General features: G+C 45.9%; 1 protein-coding gene across 1 annotated transcript in view; it reads left to right on the top strand.

Annotated features, from left to right (window-relative positions):
* Positions 1–21,175, top strand: part of LRP12 (LDL receptor related protein 12) — a 215,437-nt gene that overhangs the window by 122,403 nt on the left and 71,859 nt on the right. The window contains exon 4 of the mRNA XM_078686151.1: positions 5,855–6,057. Within this exon, the coding sequence (XP_078542277.1) occupies positions 5,855–6,057 (203 nt within the window). The remainder of the gene's footprint in view (positions 1–5,854; positions 6,058–21,175) is intronic.

Here is a 21,175-nt window from a genome sequence, read left to right on the forward strand (position 1 = left end):
ACGGCAGGTGTCTGGAAGACACGGCGACTATGCAGCAGCCCTGGACCCACTCTCAAATTTGTCATTTGTTTCATCCAGTCGCCACACTTCCGCGACCACCACAATTACACTTGGGATTGGCTCATAAGTGTTACAAAAGAAGTTTAAATCTTACCCGCATGACACTTCCATACTCCCCGATTTTGCCATTGATGGGGTCACCAGGGGGTAAACTAGGCACATCGGAGGCGACCTGGCGTGCGGCGCAGCTAGACACTTTGGGCAATTTATATAGAAACGGCATATTATTAACATTTGAGGCGCTGGTCGAAGACGCTGAGCTGCCACCGGGTCAATTACTTTTACATACTTCCCTTCTGAAGGCTTTGTCAGCTGCCTGGGGGAATCTGACAACTGAGCCACCGACACACCTTCTAGTACAATACTTACATGTAATAGGAGCAGAATCGCATGTGGTGCATTGGCTGGTAGACGCACTACTTACACATATGTTGAATCCGATGCAACGTCACAGAGTAAGATGGTAGGCCGATAGAGGCCAGCCTTGGACTGATAAGGAATGGGACGCCATATTAGTGGGCTCTAGAAACATACCAAGGAACTCTAGGTTCGAGCTTATACAAACATACATCATACAGAGGGCACACCTCTCGCATGACTTGATAAATAGATATTTCTTCACCGCCACCTCTGCATGTCCACGCTGCCAGTAACCTGATGCAGACCTGCTTCATATGCTGTGGGCTTGCGCATCCCTTCAACATTATTGGCAGGAGGTAGTAGCAGTCTTAGCTTTATGCACAGACACGTTGTTGCCGTTGTCATGGGAAGTTTCCCTTATAGGGCTCTATGCAAGGTCCCAAAAAAATAAGGTTACCTCCAGGTTCTGAGATTTAGGTCTAATTACTGCAAAACGTCTAATAACTAAGAAATGGAAAAATGCAGACCCTCCAGAGACTCTTAGCTGGAAGCGTTTACTCACAATATGGGCACAAGCCGAAAGTACAGCACTGCACAGAGAGGAGACAGCGGGGCTCCGCAAATTTCCCATTGCGCAAAGCTGGGACACTTTACTCACTGCCTTTCAAACCGGCCACGCAATGGAAGTAAATAATACCCAAACTGCTGATCCGTGACAGATACACTAGTTCCTCGCTATTTAGTTAAGTGCCGTAGATGTGCTTCAAAACGCACAGAATAGAACACTATTGCCCCGCTGGACCGTTGTGGATGATCACTTACACCCCCTCCGTCTTCAGACACAAAGGTCCTCTTTGCTGGTTGGTTACTACGCTTCGCTATGCACACTGCTTCAATTCCTGACTAGATATATTGTTCAGTACCGATAATGCACCTTCGTACCCATTGATTTTGTTTGAATTTCATAGAAGGCAGATTCCCTTTTTATATTATAAGTTTCAGTTTGGATGGTATATTTTAGAAAATAAGTCTTATTGGTACTCTTCAGTGACTACTACCTGCGTACTATCATCATATAATTCCTTTCTTTTCTCTCACAGTAAATTGATGATCAGGCCCGAATGGCAGGTTTTTTATGCACATGACATAAAACAATGAGATCCTGTCATAACAGTCCAGGTCAGATGTGTTATGAGTAAGATGCAGACAGTGATGATTAAAATTTATAAAACATGATGTAGCAAAACTGTGAACAATGGCACGCAGGGACACCAGAACATATGCTCACAAGATGCAAGTATCTGTAATTGAGAATAGCACAATAATGTCATTTTTATGTAGCTGCAATGAGTAATGCTATTCTACATGTGTGTTTTGTATTTATGCTCTAAATATCTGAATACTTTGTATAAAAATGTGATGATAGTTGTGTTAAAATCAGAAAATACCAATAAAGATATAAAAAAAAAAAAATTTTACAACCTATTCACCGTGTAACAATATTCGGTCCAAGAAACTATCTAGCACGTAAAAGACGGGAGCCGAGCGCACTATTCTGAGCTACAGCACCAACATTCTTCTGAGTATTGGGATAGTGGCCTGGGACACTGAGGGCTTTGAGTTTGACGATAAAAGGGGAGGACCGTTCAGTACATCAAAGGAGCAAAGAAAGCAGAGTCATATTTTTGTATCTCATACACAAAAGGTGATTGGAGGATGCTTGCAATAAGTCTAATCACTGACACTTGCTCTGGGTAGCATTCCAACCCATCTGTCTTTTGCCTTTCATGCCCCCTCAGATTAGACACAGCTATATGCAAGTCAGTCTTGACTCTGCTCTAATAGGAACAGTATGAAAAATGATCCCTTTGGGCTCTTTTTTGCATACACCACAAGCATACTACCTCTAATCATCAGTCTTACACCAGCACCAATTAGAAACCCAGAGCATAAAATGAGAAAGTCCTATATCTTTATTTCATTTACTATATCTTAAAAGCTTAGCTGATTTAAAAAGCTTTTCTCTTTGCAAATATTTTCTTAAAACATCATGTTAAAAACACACATTAAAAACTTACAATTTCACAAATAAGGGAGAACTTGAAAATATATTCTCTAGACCACAAAAACAACAACCTGATACACACTGAAGGCACAACATTTTTTAACAATAAGTGCTAATATATGACATTCAATGTATACAGAAGAAATCCTTCTTTTCATCCAAGCCAGATGTTTTTTTCAAATATAATGGCTGAACCATCTATATTCAGACCAGGTGTTGTTTGCGGAATACTCGTAGACACAGAAGCGGCCACGTTCTGGTATCTAATCGTTCACCACCTTCTGCAGGCTAACAAGTACTTTTAACAAATCTCCCCAAAATGCGATCCTTTAATTGGTGAGTTGACGGAGGATATCTATCTCTCCTTACTGCTAAACCGGTTGTCTTATTGAATAAACCGCAGGTAGGACACTCTAGGTAGGGGCCAAACTGGCCTCTCTTAAAACCTTATTTCCTCCTGTATATTCAAATTTTGGACCGGCCCATGTAGGAAATGAAACCAGGGACCACCGCCTCCTTGGTTATACTGCTGTATAGGTCCAGAATGTTTTAGACCACAGGAGGTATGGTCTCACACCGTCAAGGGTAGTTAAAAGAGATCGGGTATTCCTATTTCCGCCAGGACTCATATGTCTCCTGGCCTGCTCCTGTTCTCATACGCAAGTGTTTGAATAGGAAAAGTACAGTCCAGTTCAAACTTGCAAGTCAGATACTCTCCGAAGTGGAGCACAAGCAACCCAAGACTGGTTATGCTCTGATTGGCGCTCCATACCCCCATCTGGTTTGTCTCTGATGCCTGGAACCGGACTACGACTCCAAGACTTGTTAGGATTGTAGGTGCCGTGAACTCAAGGCGCTACGGGTACGTTCCTTGAAGCCCCTTGTCGTTCGATGGTAGTCGGTTCCATGATGTTCCAGATTCCGGTTGCGAGTAAGGTCCCAGGCCCTTTTGTAGAGACATTCCAGGCATTCGTCCTCGCATTCAAAGGCATCATGTAAGTCCCACAAGAAATCAAAAAAGTTGAATCGCTCTTTGGCGTTGCTGCTCCCGTCCTAGTCATTGGACTAACCGCGGGAATTATGTCACATTAGACCCTGCTTCCAAATGAAGTTGGCCTCTGGGTGCACTAACGCCTCCTTGAGTTTCCCCGCCCAATGACGTGGGTTTAATGAGGCCATGAACCTCATTTTTGGGCAGGTCCATCCCTCTGGAGTGCATTCGGGCCCCATGGGTTTAATGGGTGCCCCCACTGGATTCCCCCAGGTGTATCCGTAGGGCACCCTGGATCCAGTTCTGGAAGAGGAACGGCTCGGAATGGGAATGGCTCAGATCACGAGTACTGCAACCTTCCTTGGAGCCCATTCCAGCAGCATCATTCCCAGCGCCACAGCCACCAACCCTTTCATCATACCCAACTCCAATGCAGCGCTGGATCGGCGTCACCCAACGTAAACTCCTCTGCCAAGCCGGAACGCAGCCTTCTGAATTGGGTCCCTGTCCTCCTTTCTTTAACAGGAATATGATTGAGGTGGATCTGAGGATCCTTATGGTTACCAGAATCCATTAGAAGAGTCCACTGTAACTGGTATGGGGAACTGGCGAATATCAGTGGTCTGGACACTTCACCCGACACTGGCGTAGTCTCTCCTCCTAGTGTGGCTACAGAGGAAGAGGCTTCTTTTGCCATGGTGGTGAGAAGGGTAGCTGAGATCCTGAATCTTACATCTTGACAGGTGCTTCAACCATGAATCACCCCCTCAGAACCTCATTTCCCCTTTAATGAAGGCCCTCAGATGTCAGGCTTGGGGCATGGGCCAAGCCCTGCACAAGGGCTCTTGTTGACAGAACAATTGCCTGTTGCCATTGCATCGTTACCTGGGACCCAGCTTTCCTCACCCAGAAACCCAACCCGTAGCGTAGAGTCTGGTTTTCCAGTTAACCCTGGAGCCTTCCCTACCACACCACCGGAGGCTTTATACCTTTGGCAAGAGAATATTCTGTTCCGTCAGCTGAGCACTGCGGTCGGTGAACACTGCGTACCTCTTTGGCCCATTCATGCACACAGTTTGGGAATCGATTATGCAAGTGCTACTCATGGTTTTGGAGGAGGCCCAACCCATCCTGACCACTGCCTGTGGCCAACAGGAGAGAAGCAGCAAAGTTCACCATTTGTTGCGGATTGGATACAACCGACTGGCTTCGTAGAGCGATTGTGTTGTCCATGGCACTCTGACGCCACACCTGGCTGAGGTCTACTGGCTTCTAAGAGGATGTCCAGGTATCCCTTACGGACATGCCCTTTCATCGCACGCCTCTTTGGCGATAAGGCACATTCCGCACTGTAGCCCTTCAAGGACGCCTTAGTTATTTTCCCATCGCTTTCAATTCAGAATGCTACTTTTATCTATGAATTGCATTTAAATCCACAAGAGATCCGCTGAGTAGAAAAGCGATTTGTTAATTACCTGTAACAATGGTTTTACAGCAGATTGAGTGATTAAACAATCGTATGTCCACAACACCATTACATAGTGAGACTGCATGGGTCCTAAACATTTTGCTTGCATGCATTCATAGTGGTTATTAGGCGCACACCAACAGTAAGCTCGGCAATTGTATGTGAGACATTGTGAAACTGCAGTTTACATAGGGGAATCTCATTCCAGGGACGTCTTCGCATAAAATGTTGAGGAAAAACGGGTGACTTATTTGAACTTAACAAATGGCAGCAGAATGTACACAACACGTGTATCTCAGGCCATTTAAACAGCAAAACAATTTTTACTTGCAAGTAACTTTTATTTGCATACTTCAAAAAATTGTAACGCAGTCCTTAATTTTGTGTGCCGTCTGGTGGGATGAACACTTACTGTCTCTTTAACGCCTGTAATTTAGACAAGAGTTTAGCCACACTACAAATCCTGATGCGCTGGCTCAGTTTTGTATTGTACATTTTTGAGTTGCACAGGCAGTGACGAGCCTGCACTTTATTTGCAAATGCATATTTCTTTATATTCTAAATTTGTATTCGGTACCTCAGAGTGCTGTGTTCAGTTTCTATATTGGAAATGTCTTACTTGTTTTCAGTTAAAATGTGTTTTGCTCTTGTGCCGATCCAACCCTCGCCCCACACTTTACTGTTCTACATTTTGTAGACCATGCGTTTAAGAATTAGAGGCGAGAAATGGTTGTTTTGCTTCTGCAGGAATAAAAGATTGTTTTCCCCAGTTAGGATGCGTTCTGCTTCTGTATCACCTCCGCGCACTCCGTGGTCTTCTAGAGTACGCTGATAGGCACGAACATTCATTAAGCTTACATTATAATTTTACAACACAAATTGACCCTGATGCCTTCTTTTGTCATCGCAGTTTCCAGGACTTTGATATCCAGGGGTCCAGGAGATGCAGTTCTGACTGGTTGACGATCGGAACCTACAGAAACGCTGAAGGTTACAGAGCCTGTGGCTCCACCATTCCAGCCCCGTACATCTCCCTGCAGGACCATGTCTGGATCAAATTCCATTCCGATGAGAACATTTCTCGGAAAGGTTTTCGACTCTCTTATTTTTCAGGTATGTTTCATTATTATGAGCTAAACACTTTAGTTCAACTTTTTGGGTGTTTAACAACTGACATAAACTATTTTCGCCTGCCTGTTTCCACTTGCGAAAAGGCTCGTTTTGACGTCTGAGTTAGTAATAGTTCGCAGACCTCATGTAGTTATTTCTCAGAAAACGAACGGAGGAGACGTGCATACAACAGCAGTTCAACTGCTTGAATAAACAAAACACAGACATTAGTTTACTCCCAAATAACTCCTGCTGAAAGCTTTGTAATGCTGGGGAAGGGGTTGTGAGAAAAGATTCATGAAGGGAAACTCTGCTTTGTTGCATGCACTTCAAGGGTTGACTGCATTAAAAAAAAGTCACAAGTTACACGATGTAGCATAATAGAATCGTTTCTAGAATTTCGCATAACAAATGTTATGCAAAACTTGTTTTAAGTAGGAGTGTGTAATTTGTTTCTGCATAATTTAGCTAAAATTTGGAAAAATGTAAAAAGTCACATGATGTTACATGAAATGCACAGCTGGCATTTGGCCCTGTATTTTAAACGCAAGGACAACAAGGAGGAGCACTAGGTTGGGAGAAAGTGTTTGGCGGTTTGCAAGGGGTACGTGGAGGCGTCTCAGGCAGGGTCTAGTGCTACGTGTTGGCATGTAGCCGCATCGGTCTGGGTAGATCAGCTTGCTGAGGAAGGGGCACAGGCACTGAGCCAAAACCGTAGCATAAATCTTGACTTCAGTGTTGATTATGGAAATTGGCCGGTCGTCCGCACAAGCCGATGAGGGTGGTTGCGTCTTGGGGATAACCACAATGGTCGCCATGTCTGTTTTAGGGGGAAAGGCTCCAACTTCTGCCATATGTTGGAATAAGGTAGAGGTGGGGGACCAGCAGCTTCCGATAGGAGGCGTAGGAGTCCATCTGGGCCCGGCGTTTTCCGGGACACCAGTTGGGAGATTGCAGCACCTGTCTCATCTGAGGTGAAGAGGAGGTCTAGTCTAGCCGCCTCAGAGTGCGTCAAACTGGGAATACGGACCTTCCCGGTGTCTAGTAGATGTAGGAGGGAATCCCAGCGCCTACGCGCCGAATATAGGCGATGTAATACTCTGCAAACGCCTGTGCGATTTCGGCCGAAGTGTGGCGAGTGGTTCCCGAGGGGTCACAGACTTCACGTACGATTCAATTTGCTAAGTGGTGTGAGGCCAGTCTGTGTAGCAGCTTCCTGTTTTTGTCTCCCCAGCCATATACCCGGGCGATGGTCGAACGCCACAACAACTTAGCGATTCTAACAAGTTCTGCTTGATCTATCTGTTTGCGCAGAGCTGCTAGTTACCTGTCATGGGCCGCATCTGGGGCCCTGGCGAGATCAGTTTCCAGCCGGACCACTTGCGCCTCGAGAAGAGCCAAGTAGCTGTCCTGGGACAGTTGTTGCGCCCTGAGGTCGCTTTTGGCCACTCCTCGGATGGTAGCTTTACTCGCCTCCCAGTGGGTACTCTGAGAGGAAACTGAGTCCATGTTTGTGAGTTGTGAGGAAGTATTGCCGCAGTTCCTCTCCTATAGTCTTTCAGAACTCTTTGTGCTTCAGAAACCAGGCATTCAGTCGCCACATCGGGCCAGCATGCTAGGGGTGTCGCCTAGACGCAAGAGTAATGCTAAGTGATCTGAGATTCCTCGGGGAAGGATAGACATGTCGGTCACACGGTGGCAGTCGGGGGCAGGCATAAAAACCATGTAAATACGCGCGTGGGTATGATGCGCTGCAAAAGGGGTGTGTGTGTGTCTGTGTGGGGGGGTGTATATATATGTGAGCATGTGAGCAAGGCACAGGGGTGCCGAAACGTCATGAAACCGGCAGGCGAATAAAGATTTGAATGCCGTAAAATTGGTCCGTGCTTGGTGTATCTGTGCCAGCTGTGATTGCGACGCGTGGAATATACTTTGGTTGTCGATATATATATATATAGATAGATAGATAGATAGATATATAGATTCAATGGTCCTCCGTACATCACATAAGCAGAGCGGCTGGCCATTCAACCAATTTCTTAGCTTGATTCGCCCTGGTGGGTGAGGGTGTGCCCGTGATGTCAACTGTCAAGTGTGGTTTGCATAACCACATTGAAATCCCTTCCCAGAATAGTCTGCCCTAAGGGCAGGGTGGAAATGACGTCAGTAAGGTGTTTCAGCGCTGGTGTGAGCATCACAGGTGGGATGTATATGGATATAAGGTTAAGGATGTTCCCCTCCAACATCCCAGAGAGAGTCACGAGTCGCCCTTGCGGGTCTCTATTGGCGCGAGTGAGGAGAAAGGGAAGGTTTCTCCGTAGTAGGATTGCTACCCCTGTGAACCTCTGTTAAAGTCAGAGTGTCACACCCTGTCGAAACCATAACGTGCAAGGAAGGAACAATGGGTTCCCAAGAGATGGGTCTCCTGAAACAAGAGGACATCGGGGAAGTGGGTCATGCCGAAACAGAGCGTTTGGTAGTCCGTTCGAACCTGGAGCTCCCTCACTTTTTTAGATTTTTTATTATTTTCAGAACTTGGATTTCCGGGAACAGCATAAAATCATCAGGTCATTCATAATTCGTAGTATAGTTGACTTTTCCTCGACCTCCAGCCTCCTTCCCTGTTGGTAATTCGCAATTTTGGGCCAATTGGGGTGTAGTTTCATTGTATAGGCGTTCGATATGAGCTCTCCATATGGCCTCCAATATGTCCGAATTATGATGACTACCAAACGCTCTGTTTCGGCATGACCCTCCATTCTGGTCTCAAGTCCTGACTCCTCTTTTCTCCAAAGTCACAGCTAATAGTCTGATCCTCGAGTCCTGGAGAGGAAACATCCTTAATCCAATCTATAAATCAAGGTTCCCGTTCAGACCCCTCCAACTACAGGCTGATTGTGCTGATAGATGTGGAGGCAAAAATGTACGCATCTAATCTCCTTGTAGAGCTAGACGCTTGGGCCAGTCAAACAAACCTAATACCTTCCACGCAAGCTGGATTTCGGGCTGGGATGGGCACCCTTGAGAACATCTCTGCGGTTGCTCTTTTAGCCAATCAAGCTTTTGCAAAATCAAGGCCTTTGTATGCCTGCTATGTAGACCTGAAAGCGGCTTTCGATAAAGTTCCAAGAGCTTCTCTATGGGCAAAAATGCAAGCCTGGAGGGGTTCCTTTCCAGGCTCCTGGACGCCATTATCAATCTGTATTCCCACACGTGGGTTCAAATCAAGAAAGGAGAAGGGTCCAGCGTAACCGGTAAGATTCCAACATCAAATGGGTTAAAACAAGGTTGCGTATTAGCGCCGTGCCTGTTTAACATTTACATGTCAGAACTCGACAAGTGCCTCCAGTCTATCCCAGCTGACCCCCCACAATTGGGCAAAATACCGACACCGTGCCTCCAATACGCAGATGACATTGTATTGATATCACAAACACCAGTTGGCCTGCAGAAATTGATCACGGGACTAGAAGCCTATATCACCGTAAACCATCTTACAATCAATCATCAGAAGACAAAAGTCGTGTTGTTCCAAACATAATAAAATATTGAATAGGCACTGCTTTTCCTGGAAACTGGGCGAACAACCACTGACCCCTGTTACTTCCTACAAATATCTTGGCTTCTTGCTCGATGGCAAGCTCAATTTTAAGCTACACGTGGAACAAGGACACACAAAAGCAAAACAACTGTTATTTGCCTTTAAAATCCAGAAGAAAAAGCTTATAGGTTGTTCTACTGGTCAACTGCTAAAAGTGATCTCCGCAAAATTCCTACCTTCCATCTCGTATGGCTCAGAAATTTTGAACACTAAAGATGCTACTATATTAAATACAGCACAATTGACATTCTTTAAAAAGCTGTTTTTTATACCGCTACATACCTCGCAGGAACAAATCCGTTTAGAATTCGGACTAAAAAATCAGATCATGGCCAGACAAGGTGCCCTAGTAAAGTATTATTGGAGGATGAGGGAGTCAGAAGTCAACACCCTAGGCCACCGCTGTTGGGTTGAGATTGAAAATCAAGCAAGACTAGCTAATTCGACCACGACAATCCTAAAGGAATCCTTGTCGGCATTACAGCTAGAGGAGGCTTGGTTAACACCAGTAACCTATTCTGGTCTCAAAAGGGTCGTGAACACCGCAATCAAGCGGACCTCTTTGTTAACCGATAAAATGAACTTCGCAAAAAAATATCACGCTTGGGCTGTGATACAGGCCTTCCAGAGGATTAAGCCGCAGCAGTCTCTGACCGAACACCTCTCCTACCATAAAAAGTATTACCTGATGTTGCTACGTATGGGATCACTCCCCTCAAAGGATTTGACCCCAAAATGGAAATTTACATGGTCATCTAAGGAATGCCGCCTCTGTCGTCAAGGGGAGCAGTCACTATTACACTTACTATGCGTATGCCCTTTCCTACTGAAAATCCGTAACTCCATTCTTCGGGAGTTTTTTCGGATTGAACAAATAAGAACTTGCAGAGCTGCAGTCATCAGGTGTCTTGGAGGGCTTTCTATTCCCCTCTCCTGCAGTGCCATAAAACTCTCGAAAATAGCTGCTAAGGAACTGGAAAAATTGATTTAAGCGAACCAGTTAACAAATAACCTACTGGCCGGCATTTAAAAAATTTTTTTTATTGAATTACTTGTCAGCTTTTTAACTGTGGTCACGTCTCACGCTTCTCATGTTTTTAAAAAAAAATGCTCATTTAATATATTGTGTTTTATGATGGTTTGCCATCCTTTTACGATTTTTTAACGAATCAATAAAAGTATACTTGACTTGACATCGGGGGAGTGTTGTTGGACATATTTCAAAACCGCTGTATGCTTGATGCAATCAAGAAGCCCATTGACATTCCAGGACATGACCCGGAAAGAGCTACTTCCCTGGTCTACGTGCATCATGTGGAGTGCGTGGTCTAAGGGAGTTATGGAGTCGTAGGTTGTTAGGGGCCCTTAGCGGGATAAAAAGTGGGTGCGGTCACCTCACTCGAATCACGGTGTGCGGGATTGCAGCGCATGTGTGGTATTCCTTTGCTAAAGTGCTGTGATCTGTTAAAAAAAAGAAGAAGAACACAAAACATAAGTCTGAACATCGGAAAACGGTCCAGGTCCCATCCTCCCCACCTCCCCCCACGCTATATTTCTGGAACTGAAGCATCTTTTACCTTACATACTAGGAAAGATCAGGCTAAACTATAACGCTTCGCTTAGGAGCTGTGAGGTGGACCCATCCTTCAGTGTCGGATGTGAGTGCATTATCAGCAGATTTCTCTGAGGTCTACAGTACAATGCAGTGGGACGGGACGTGAGTCCCATCCTGAGAGTGACGCCCCCCCTTTCCCCCGTTGTTTCTCTCTCTGTGATCTTCAAATCGCCGGACTTCGAGAGAGTCCAGCGCACCCAAGTCTAGAGTTTTGGGGGGGCTGTGCTCAGTGGACAAATTGTCCGTGGATCAATTCCGCTGCCGAGGTTGGGAACCTGGAGGGCTGATGGTGTTTCCACATTCTCGGGTGGTTGAGCCCGGCGATCTGGAGGCTTCTTTGCATCCCCCGTGTCCCTTGTGTGATTGTGTGCGCCTCCTGCACTGTTTAGGGGATCAAGGATGCGGGGCTTGGGATCGAGAGTGTGTGGGTGGAGAGTTCGGACGGGCCATGAGGGGCTGCTTCTCAGTCAGCCAGGTCCCAGTGGCTTACGGAGAATCGAACATTTGTGCTTTGTCTTGAAAGACTACACGAAGGTGGGCCGGGAAGAGGAGCCTGTACTGGAGGGTAACTTCTGTTTGACCTTCGTGTAGGAGCGCCGTTGGGCCTGTACCTCTTTGATATAGTCCAGGAACACCATTATGGTATGGTTCTGAAATTTCAGCGTGCCCAGAGTCCGTTCCTCCTGTAGGACCGTGTCCCGGTCTTTGAAGTTGTTGCGGCGTGATCAATTTTCAGCGTCCTCAGCCCTTCACTGTAATTCTTCGGTGTGAGTCTGTAGGTGGGCCATTGTTCTTTCGGGTGGTGGAAATCATCCTGCACCATAAAAAGGCAGGATTCTGCTTCCGAAATGCGGGCCATTGTGTTGCGCAGATTCTGCCGGATGAGGGACATATCTACTCGAACCTCGCCAATTTTTCCCTCCACCGAGGCTTGGGATGTGCTAATCGCCGTCAGGATTGCGGCTAAGTCATTACCAGGGAAAAATGAGCCGCCCAAGGAACACTGTCGAGCTCTGTTCAACTGTGGTAAATTGGTCCATTTTCGTCTGTGTTTGGGTGGTAGAGGATTTGGGACCTCAGTCTTTCCCCATGGTCAATGGCGGGGAGGTCTCCATGAAGGCTCGTGTCAGGGTGTCTTTGACTCAGACTCAATCAGCTAGGGATTCGCCGCCGCCCGGCCCCCAAGTGCTGCAGCGAGGTGGGCGAGCCCTGGAGCTCGAGATGGAAGGTCCGTGGACAATGGTACCTCGGGGGCACACAAGCAGGTAGACGACCTAGGAAACCGTTTGTTTGGTTCCCAGGCCCGAGAACTTCTCCACTCACTGAGAGTGGATGTGCCTGAGGGCCTATGGAAAGAGCGGGGCCCTGGTGTTCATAGATGCCAAGGTTCCAGAGTAGGCTGTAGCTCTGGTGTGTGGGGGATAGTTCCACTCCCCCTCCTCAAGTCCAGCCATCAGGGTCCCGTCTCCTGCAGGGTCCAGGATGAAGTGCGGCGTCGCAGGGGGCGAAGGTGGGTACCCTTATGGCACTCCAAGCAGATATGTGGGCACCGCCACCTCGGGTGATCCGGCAAGGAGAGGCTCAGTGCGTGGGTGCGTTATTAGGCATCGCCAGCTTGGGGTTCCCAGCCCTCTCCACCCGGAACCAGAGGATGATGGTGCGGGGCACGGCCAAGGCGCCTCTCCGGGCCCGTCTTCAGGGGGTCCCCGCAGCAGGATTTGGAAGCGGGGTGAAGAGAGATGAGGTGCAGCAGCCCAGGACCGTGGCGTCCACCCTTGGGCCCCTTTTCAGTGCATCCACAGATCGCATGCTAAAGAAGGCCCAACGGGCAGAGTCTTGCAGGGCCTCTCCAGGACTATAAATCACAGGGGACAGTCACTCTGGTCCAGCCCCCCGGGGGTGTAGAGGTCCGCCCAGACTGCTGAGGCAGCCGCCGCTGAGTTTAAAGGGGGGCCACTCTCCGCCAACCTGGGGATCCGGCGGGACGCAGAGCCGATCGCTCCAGTCAGATTGTGGTGTAGGCTCCAGGCATCTCTCCAGCGTTGGCCCCATGGCCTCAGAGGTGTACCTTGGGGGTTTTGTCCTCGCATCGATCTCTCAGGTGGGTCACCGTACCCCTCCGGCCGTGTCCACGCACTGCTGGTCCCAGTGTGAGACCCTCATGGGCGCTGATGGCCCCGCCAGTCTGGGGAGGACGAGTGAGTCAAGTGCCGGTGTTGCGGCAGTCGGCCGCGGGGGAGACCTCCGTTGAGTGTCCTCAGAGGTTCAGCCAGTCCGATGTCGGGCCCCACCCTCTCGGGTCTCCGTTGGCCTCTGGCGGATGGTCTCGGGCCTCTCCAGAGCACCTCAGAGACGAGCCAGGTCCGCCATCTTGTGAAGTCTCGTTGCAGACCTCGGGAGAGCACCCCGGACTCTCCAGCCACCTCAGGGCAATGGCGCTGCATCAGGGGAAGGAGCTGCCATCATCAAGGCAAAAAGTAAGTCGCCGATGGCCGTGGATCTCGGAGCAGATGTAAGAGAGAGATGCGGAGCACTCTTAGTGTGACCACCATCTTGACGCTCCAAGCCACGCTCATCAGGAAGCAAGAATTTAAAGAGTCTCTGAAGGGATACATAATCCCTGCTCGAGGGAAGGCTCACGCAGAAGCAAAGCTAGAAATGGCAGACTTGGATCGGCTACAAACCCCTGAGCCAGCGTAAGAACTAGAGTAGGAAATATACGGTAAAGAACAACATGACACGAAAATAACATTGAAGGCTCGATGAATCAAGGTTGGCAGGAGATCAACACAGAAACCCTGGAAGAAGGTATTGATAAGAAATAAATACCCCTCAGGACCATCCCTGCCTGATGACGTCGCTGCCTATAACTCTGTCATCAAGAGAGCATCAGAAGAATAAGGGGAAAAATTGGAAGAAGAGAAGGGGAATCCTGTTTCTTGCTAGAAATGCTTATACCAACAGAAGGGAAGAATCTATATCTTTTCATGATACCAAACATCATTTATAAAGGGAGAGAAGCATTCAGGGAACCACCTACAGCCAAAAGTGGTAACGCCCAGGGTTGAAAAAATATATATAAACAGACCTCTTAGGACTCAGCTTACTTCCAGGGCACATTCAAGGCATGCTTGATTATAGTCACCACAGCCCAAAGGAGAGCCAAAATTCCAGCAACCGTGGGACCTCCACCAGACAGTGAAAGCAATCGCTTGGAGATAGTGGGTAGAAAGATGGAATGTTCAGCAACAACACAATGACACATAGCCAAATCCAGTGTTCTCCCTAACAGATATGGTCACCAGCAGCGGGACAAAATCAAAGATTTGATGCAACGCCTGGCAAATCAGTGCAAAAAGAGGGCACAAATTGTCATTGCAGAGGGCAAAAATATAGAGAACACTTGTTTCACGTTTGCCCTGGATTCAGCTGACCACGCCAGCTGACAGCTCAGAACAGGTATCAGCCTGAGAATACACACATGCTGTTTACCGGAGACACACTCTTTGGAACCTCAGTTGATGAAGCCCTGCAGGACATGAAGACAGACCTTGAAACAGCAAAAGCAATGGGATCACTACAGTTCAGAGGAGGTTTCAGGGGTACCCCCGCAGTTAGAATACCAACCAACAGATGTGAGGGGGTCAGTCAGCAGCTGGACACCCATCAGCACTTAACTTCAATTGTGGGGTGGGGGTATCAGTAAGCTGATTGATGCAGTACAAACTGCTTTGATTAAAGTATTGCTCTTCATTTGGAAAAGCGGTTGGAGGTAGAAAGTTGTGCTATTAGATGTCTTTTTTGCATTGTTCACACAATTGTGTTAGTGAGGTTATCTGAGCAGTGACCAAAGTGCTGTCTTTCTGCTCAGTTTTAGGCCAAAATGCAATGCATTCCCTAAAATAGTAAGGCCCAGTATTAACATTATTGACGGACATTTCTGCTTTATTTTGGCTTTTTCCAGAGAGTTTGGGCAATAACACATTGAACTTTTGTAATTCAATGTCCTCTCTGACAACAGCAAGAACCCATTCATTAGCTGAAGAGCCACCTTTCTGATGTTTGATTTTAGGACTAAAACTATGCAGTGGAGATCATTTTACATTAATTCTTCTTGTGAGCACAAGCTCAATCGAGTGGTCTAAGCACAATAATGTTTGTTGAAGTTCGTCAATAGCTGTGAGACACTGTCCAAAATACTCTACTGAAAGCAAGTACCTCGCACTATGATAATCGATAATATCAAAGTTTAGTATATAAGAATATGTCCGTGTCTTAGAAATGAATACTGTCTAAGTGACATGTCATAACATCCGATATTGAGAAGCTAAAACAAATCTGTTTACTATCCAGGATCAGGTTGGGTTTACTCCTTGTGTTTCTGGCTCCACCAGATGACGAAAGGGTTTCTTCTTGTTAGGTTGGTTTAGTGAGGTGTGAGACTTCTTTAGCGGTACAGCAACCACAAAGGTGAGGTATGCTTCAAAATGAAGCCTATGGCGATTGAATTGGAAGGGGTCAATGTGGTCATATTTCGTCATGGCAGCCACTATTTGAGGTTCTGAATGAAGAAGCAATTTTTGCGGAAGTTAGAGATGATTTAAGTGGAACTTTGAAGATAGTAATTCTCACATCATTGCGTAAAGTACTAGAGTTTGACCAATTTAACTGTACCAGACGTTCTTGCAGGACAAGTGGTTTTAATCGTTTGGAAAAGAAGATGTTGGTAGTTGGCTCAGGTATTTGCCATAGGTGAATGTTCCATAGGGGTGCGAGGTAATTTCTCTCTAACACATGCTCTTGGCTTGCATTTCATTTATTGTTGATTTGTTCTTCTTTAATGATTTTGCACTTGTGGTACTTGATGGAGCTAGTCCAGTCGGAGGGACTCTTTCTTTTACAACTTCGCCAATTTTTCTTGATGAGTTTTCATTGATGAACCTTGTATATCCTGCGCCATTGATGAGTCTTGTGTTTCCAGTGGTGAAGTGAATGTTTCTTCATGGACAGCCTTCCAATTCTTGCTGTGATGGGTTGGTTCTAATGTCCGGCTCAGGGTTTTGCTTATCTTCTCTTTTATGAAGAATGGAAAGTAACAAGCAAAATGACTGGTTTTATGCAATCTGAAGGTATTTAATTGTGGAAAGCAGGAGGTTTTAACTGATGAGGTCTCTAGTGATTTCATTAACTCTATATTCATCAGAGTGTTTAAATACTGTGCCTTAAATTGATTTAGATAAGGATATATGATGGCATCTACCTCTCCTTCACTCTCTCCTCTGCCTTTGTGTATCTTTATGTGAGTTGATAGGAGTTCCGATTAAAGTTATTATTAATGTGAGGGGTAAACTAAACAAAGCTAGGGAAAAAGACATCAAGCAATTGCCTAGTTAGCATTTTAACTGTCTGATATGTACTGGGCCAGCATTGAATGTGAAGAAATTGCCAGTGAATAATTTCAACACTTCAAACCCTACATCAGTATGAATGAATAAATGAATATTGAACTTATAGAGCGCTAACTTTGCCCAAGGGCGTCAAGGCACTATTGTGTAAACAAGATGATATGCTCAGACTGAGATTTGTGTGAAAAGCCAGGTCTTCAATGCTTTACGATAGAGAGAATGTGGCACATGGCCAGTGAGGTCTTCGGGGAGGGCGTTCCACAGCTTGGCAGCAGCAGTAGAAAAAGCTCTGCCTCCCCATTTCGCCTTTTTAAACTTCGGCACTGTTAAAAGATTTTTATTTGCAGATCTGAGCTGCCTAGTGGGGACATAACGTTGAAATATTGCCTTAATACCCGTCAGGGCCTAAGCCGCAGTAGGCATTATGAGTCGGGCAGAAGGTTTTACAAAGGATCCTTCGGTCCAGAGGAAGCCAATGCAGCGTAATGAGAGAGGCCGAGACACAGTGGTATTTCGGGAGATCCATCACCAGCCTGGCCGCAGCATTCTGCACCAGCTGCAGACGTTGCACCAAACCTTTGTTAATGCCCAAATAGAGTGCATTACAATAGTCCAATCTGGACATTATCAAGGCAATAACAGCCAGTTTGCGTGAGGAAAATCACAGGAAATGGGAGACTTTTCTCCTAATCCTGATTATCCCAAAGCAGGTGGAGACTGTCCTACTAACCTGCAGGCTCATAGAAAGGGAATTGTCCACTATGACCCCTACATTTTTCCCATGGGATACAGGGCAGGGGCAGCTCTCAAGCGTGTCCCGCCACCACTCATTTATTTATTTATTTATTGAACAGTTTTCTATAGCGCAAACATGACCCATGGGTATCAGAGCGCTTAACAACATATGGAATAGGTTAAAAACACACATATATAATATACAATATGACAACACATACATATATAATATACAATATGACTGAAAGGAAAATTTTGTCTATTTGAAAGTGGCATCGCCCTCTTGTTGCCCTTGACTTTGGATGTATTCAGTATTTCTCGGATGTGCTCTACTTCGGTATGAGTGTTTTCCGTAATATCTCTAAGTTTTTCTATTCCTTTCAGGGTGTTTAGTAATTCCTGCGACATGTTGCTTATTTGTGTTTGAATCTCTAAGATTTTTCTCATTACCTTGGGTGAGGTATTGTGATTACTCATCTGTATTTTACGATGGTCACATTTTTTGTTCCAGCGTTTTCGTTCAGAGCATTTCATCTGGGTCTTCTTAAGGTTTCCCCTAGATTGGTTGTCACTTCTGCCCTATCTCTTTGAGGTGTTCAACCAGCCTCAGAGGAGATAGGGTATCAAAAGCTGCGGTGAGGTCAATGAGGGCCAGCAGTGTGGTGTGCCCTATGTCCACCTGAGACGGGATGTTATTGAAAACAGCAGTTAATGCTGTTTCCCTACTGTGATGGCTTCTAAAGCCATGGTGTGAGCCATCAAGTAACTGTTAGTCTTTTAGGTTGGCGCTAAGGTGGGAATTTAAATACGTTTCCAGGATCTTTACCGGGACTGGTAGCAGAGAGATCGGACAGTAATTCTTCAATACTCTAGGGTCGAATGACGGCTTTTTTAAAAGCGGCTTAACCACTGCAGTCTTCCATAGTGTAGGATATTGCCCTTCTGAGATGGCTACATTCAAAACCAATTTTTAACACTTTTAAGGGGCAAGGATCAAGGGGAGAACCAGATTTAACTCCTAGTAGCCGATCCATGACATCTGGTGACATACAAGGGAACATAAGTAGCCTGGGTGCCTCCTCCATGATAGCACCATCTTTAAGGTGAAGAGAGGACTGAGTAGGCGACCCCGCTTTAGGGTTGGAGGCTTCAAACAAGGAATAAATATCAGTGATTTTGGTGCGAAAGACGTCTGATATTCTATCACAGAACTCCTGAGAAAACTCTGAAGGATCTGTGACTGGGGGAGAAATTGGGGAATTAATGACATTAAAAAGATCTCTAGAGGATTTCATCGACTCTGTAATATTTGAGTAATATAAGCCCTTTTCCTCCACAATAGCCGCTAGACTGTAGACTAATGCCAGTAGACTAATGTATTCAATGGAACATTAGTACAGTAGTGAGCTCCTCCACCACAGTAAAAGGTTGGGCACAGTACCTCAGATATACCCACCAATTCATACAGAATATCACTTTTGTTGGAACTCAGCATATTTTATGTGGTATTCCCCCATACTTTTGCCTGAACTTCTTTGTTGGCTTTGGGATTCTGCTCACTTTACTCCTGCTAACCAGTAGTAAAGTACTGTGGTCTCCTTGAAAATGTGCTAAAAAATTTTACACCTGATTGGCACCTCTAATTTATAATCCCCTAATATTTGGTACTATATGTACCCAGAGCCTTTAAAATAAAGGCTACTAGTGTGCTGCAGCACTCATTGTGCCACCCATTACAATAGCACTGTAAAGCATGTCTCCAGACCTGCCAATTCATCCTGGCTGTGCAGTTTTTAAAATGCCAATTCATACTGTCAAACTCATCTTTTGACCGTTATAAACCTCCCTTTTAAATATTTTTAAGACACCCCTAAGGTACACCTTATGGTCCAATAAGGCAGGGTGCATGGTATGTAAAAGTTGGACATTTAGAAATTAATTTTACACATCTCCTGAAAGTGAAAAGGCCCCAAGAGCCCATTTCCTTGTGGCAAGGTTAGCTGCCCCATAGCAAAACACTGGATTACATTAGGATACCTTCTAATGATAGTTTCAAGTTGGAAGCAGCGACAGATATAATTCAAGGACTCGTTTTAATAGTTATTCAAAATCCAAATTAATGGTGAAATCAGATTTTAGCTAACTATGTTGGGAAATGTACTTAAAGAAAAGTTACCTCTCCCAGCCTAAACCGCTTGAGGCCTTTCTGCCAGTATTCAACTGTCACCTGAATGCTGATGATATGTATTGTTCCCAGATAGAGTGCAAAGGGCTTGGGTGTCGGGAAGTGTTGGCCTTATCTTGACAGCATTGGCTTGGTAGCTCTGCTCAATGACTAGTTACACTTCAAAGAAGCCTACCTTTTCACAAGCAGATACACTTGACTCCAGGCCTGCCCCCTTTCCTTTGTCCCTCTAGTTAGCTTTGCTCCAAACCCAGTCATAGTGGGAGCTGTCCCAGAACTGGTTTGCAGTGACTAGAAGCGAGGGGTTTTCTATGAGCCTATCTACCACCTGGGTGTGCCCAGGGAGCTCTGACTAAGGTAAGAAAGGTCCTGCCATATTAGATTTAGGTAGAGAGGGACACTGCGGTATAGTTTAAAGTAAAACACACATGAAGTGCTGTAAATTCGGGGAAGGTAACCTCTGGAAACACTTATCTCATTGGCTACAGTATGGCCAGTGGCTGCCCCAGCACAGACTGAAACTGGGCATAAATATGTTATGCCCAGCAGTCTTCTCCGAACATTCCTGTGCCTGAGAAGAATCAGAAGGAGGATAGCTCTGCTGTCTGAAGAACTTAAAGGAAGACTGGACCTGCTTGCTTTGAACCCAGGGCACCAGAAGTGAATCTAAGGGGCAGTCATCCTTTTCCTGCTTACCGGTTGACCAGTCCCAGCCGGGCCTGACCTGGTCCCGTCTGCCGGCCTCTGAGTGAATCCTGACAAAACCGCATCTCCTCACCCCCAAAAAATATTGTCCCCAAGGGCTTGGGACCTCGACTGTGGTTAGAATGTACTCTTTCCTCCCCAACTGAAAGCTTCACTGAACTGGACAGCGAGCACCGACGCTGACAGCCTTTGTCAATAGCCTCACCAGATTCGACAAGCAGCACCCGACCAACTAATTTCCTGGACACGATGTAGAGCAGCCCCCTAGTAACGCTGACCACGTTTATTGACTTCTTTATCGTGCCTGATGCCAAGCAGCCTCCAATTAACTCCAAAACCTTGAGAGCAGCTTCCCGTCATCGTTGAGCATTTCCTCGGATTTTGTCACCAGCCTGGCTATGCTGAATATTTTCTTTCTTTATAAACGTTTCTAAACAAGATGGTAACATTACAATAAGGACAAACCTGGTCCTTGTATCAGACCCCCACTCCATCGTGTTCCACCTTAAATCTTACCCTTGTTCCGGTCTAGCGACAGCGGTTGGCACATGGTACTTTTTGATGCTTTTAAAAAATGTGAATTTAGAGAATTCTTAACTCCAGTTCTACTAATTGGATTTTTGTTGTTCTGGTGTCATTGTATTTATTATATTTTCTTTTTTTCCTGCGTTTCGTTTCCACTTTATTCCTGTTTAAGTACTACATAAATACTTTTCACATTGTCTCTAAGTTACTCCTGGCTGCTCTGTGCAATAGCTACCAGGAGGCTTGAGCACAGGTTTATTTAGTGACTTTTGTGATTCATTCTGACAAGGATTGTGATTGTTATTTGAGGTGGACTGTCACCCCTCCTAAAACAAATACTTCAGTTTCTT

Source organism: Lissotriton helveticus, chromosome 4_1 (assembly GCF_964261635.1).
Source record: "Lissotriton helveticus chromosome 4_1, aLisHel1.1, whole genome shotgun sequence".
Taxonomy (NCBI): Eukaryota; Metazoa; Chordata; class Amphibia; order Caudata; family Salamandridae; genus Lissotriton; species Lissotriton helveticus.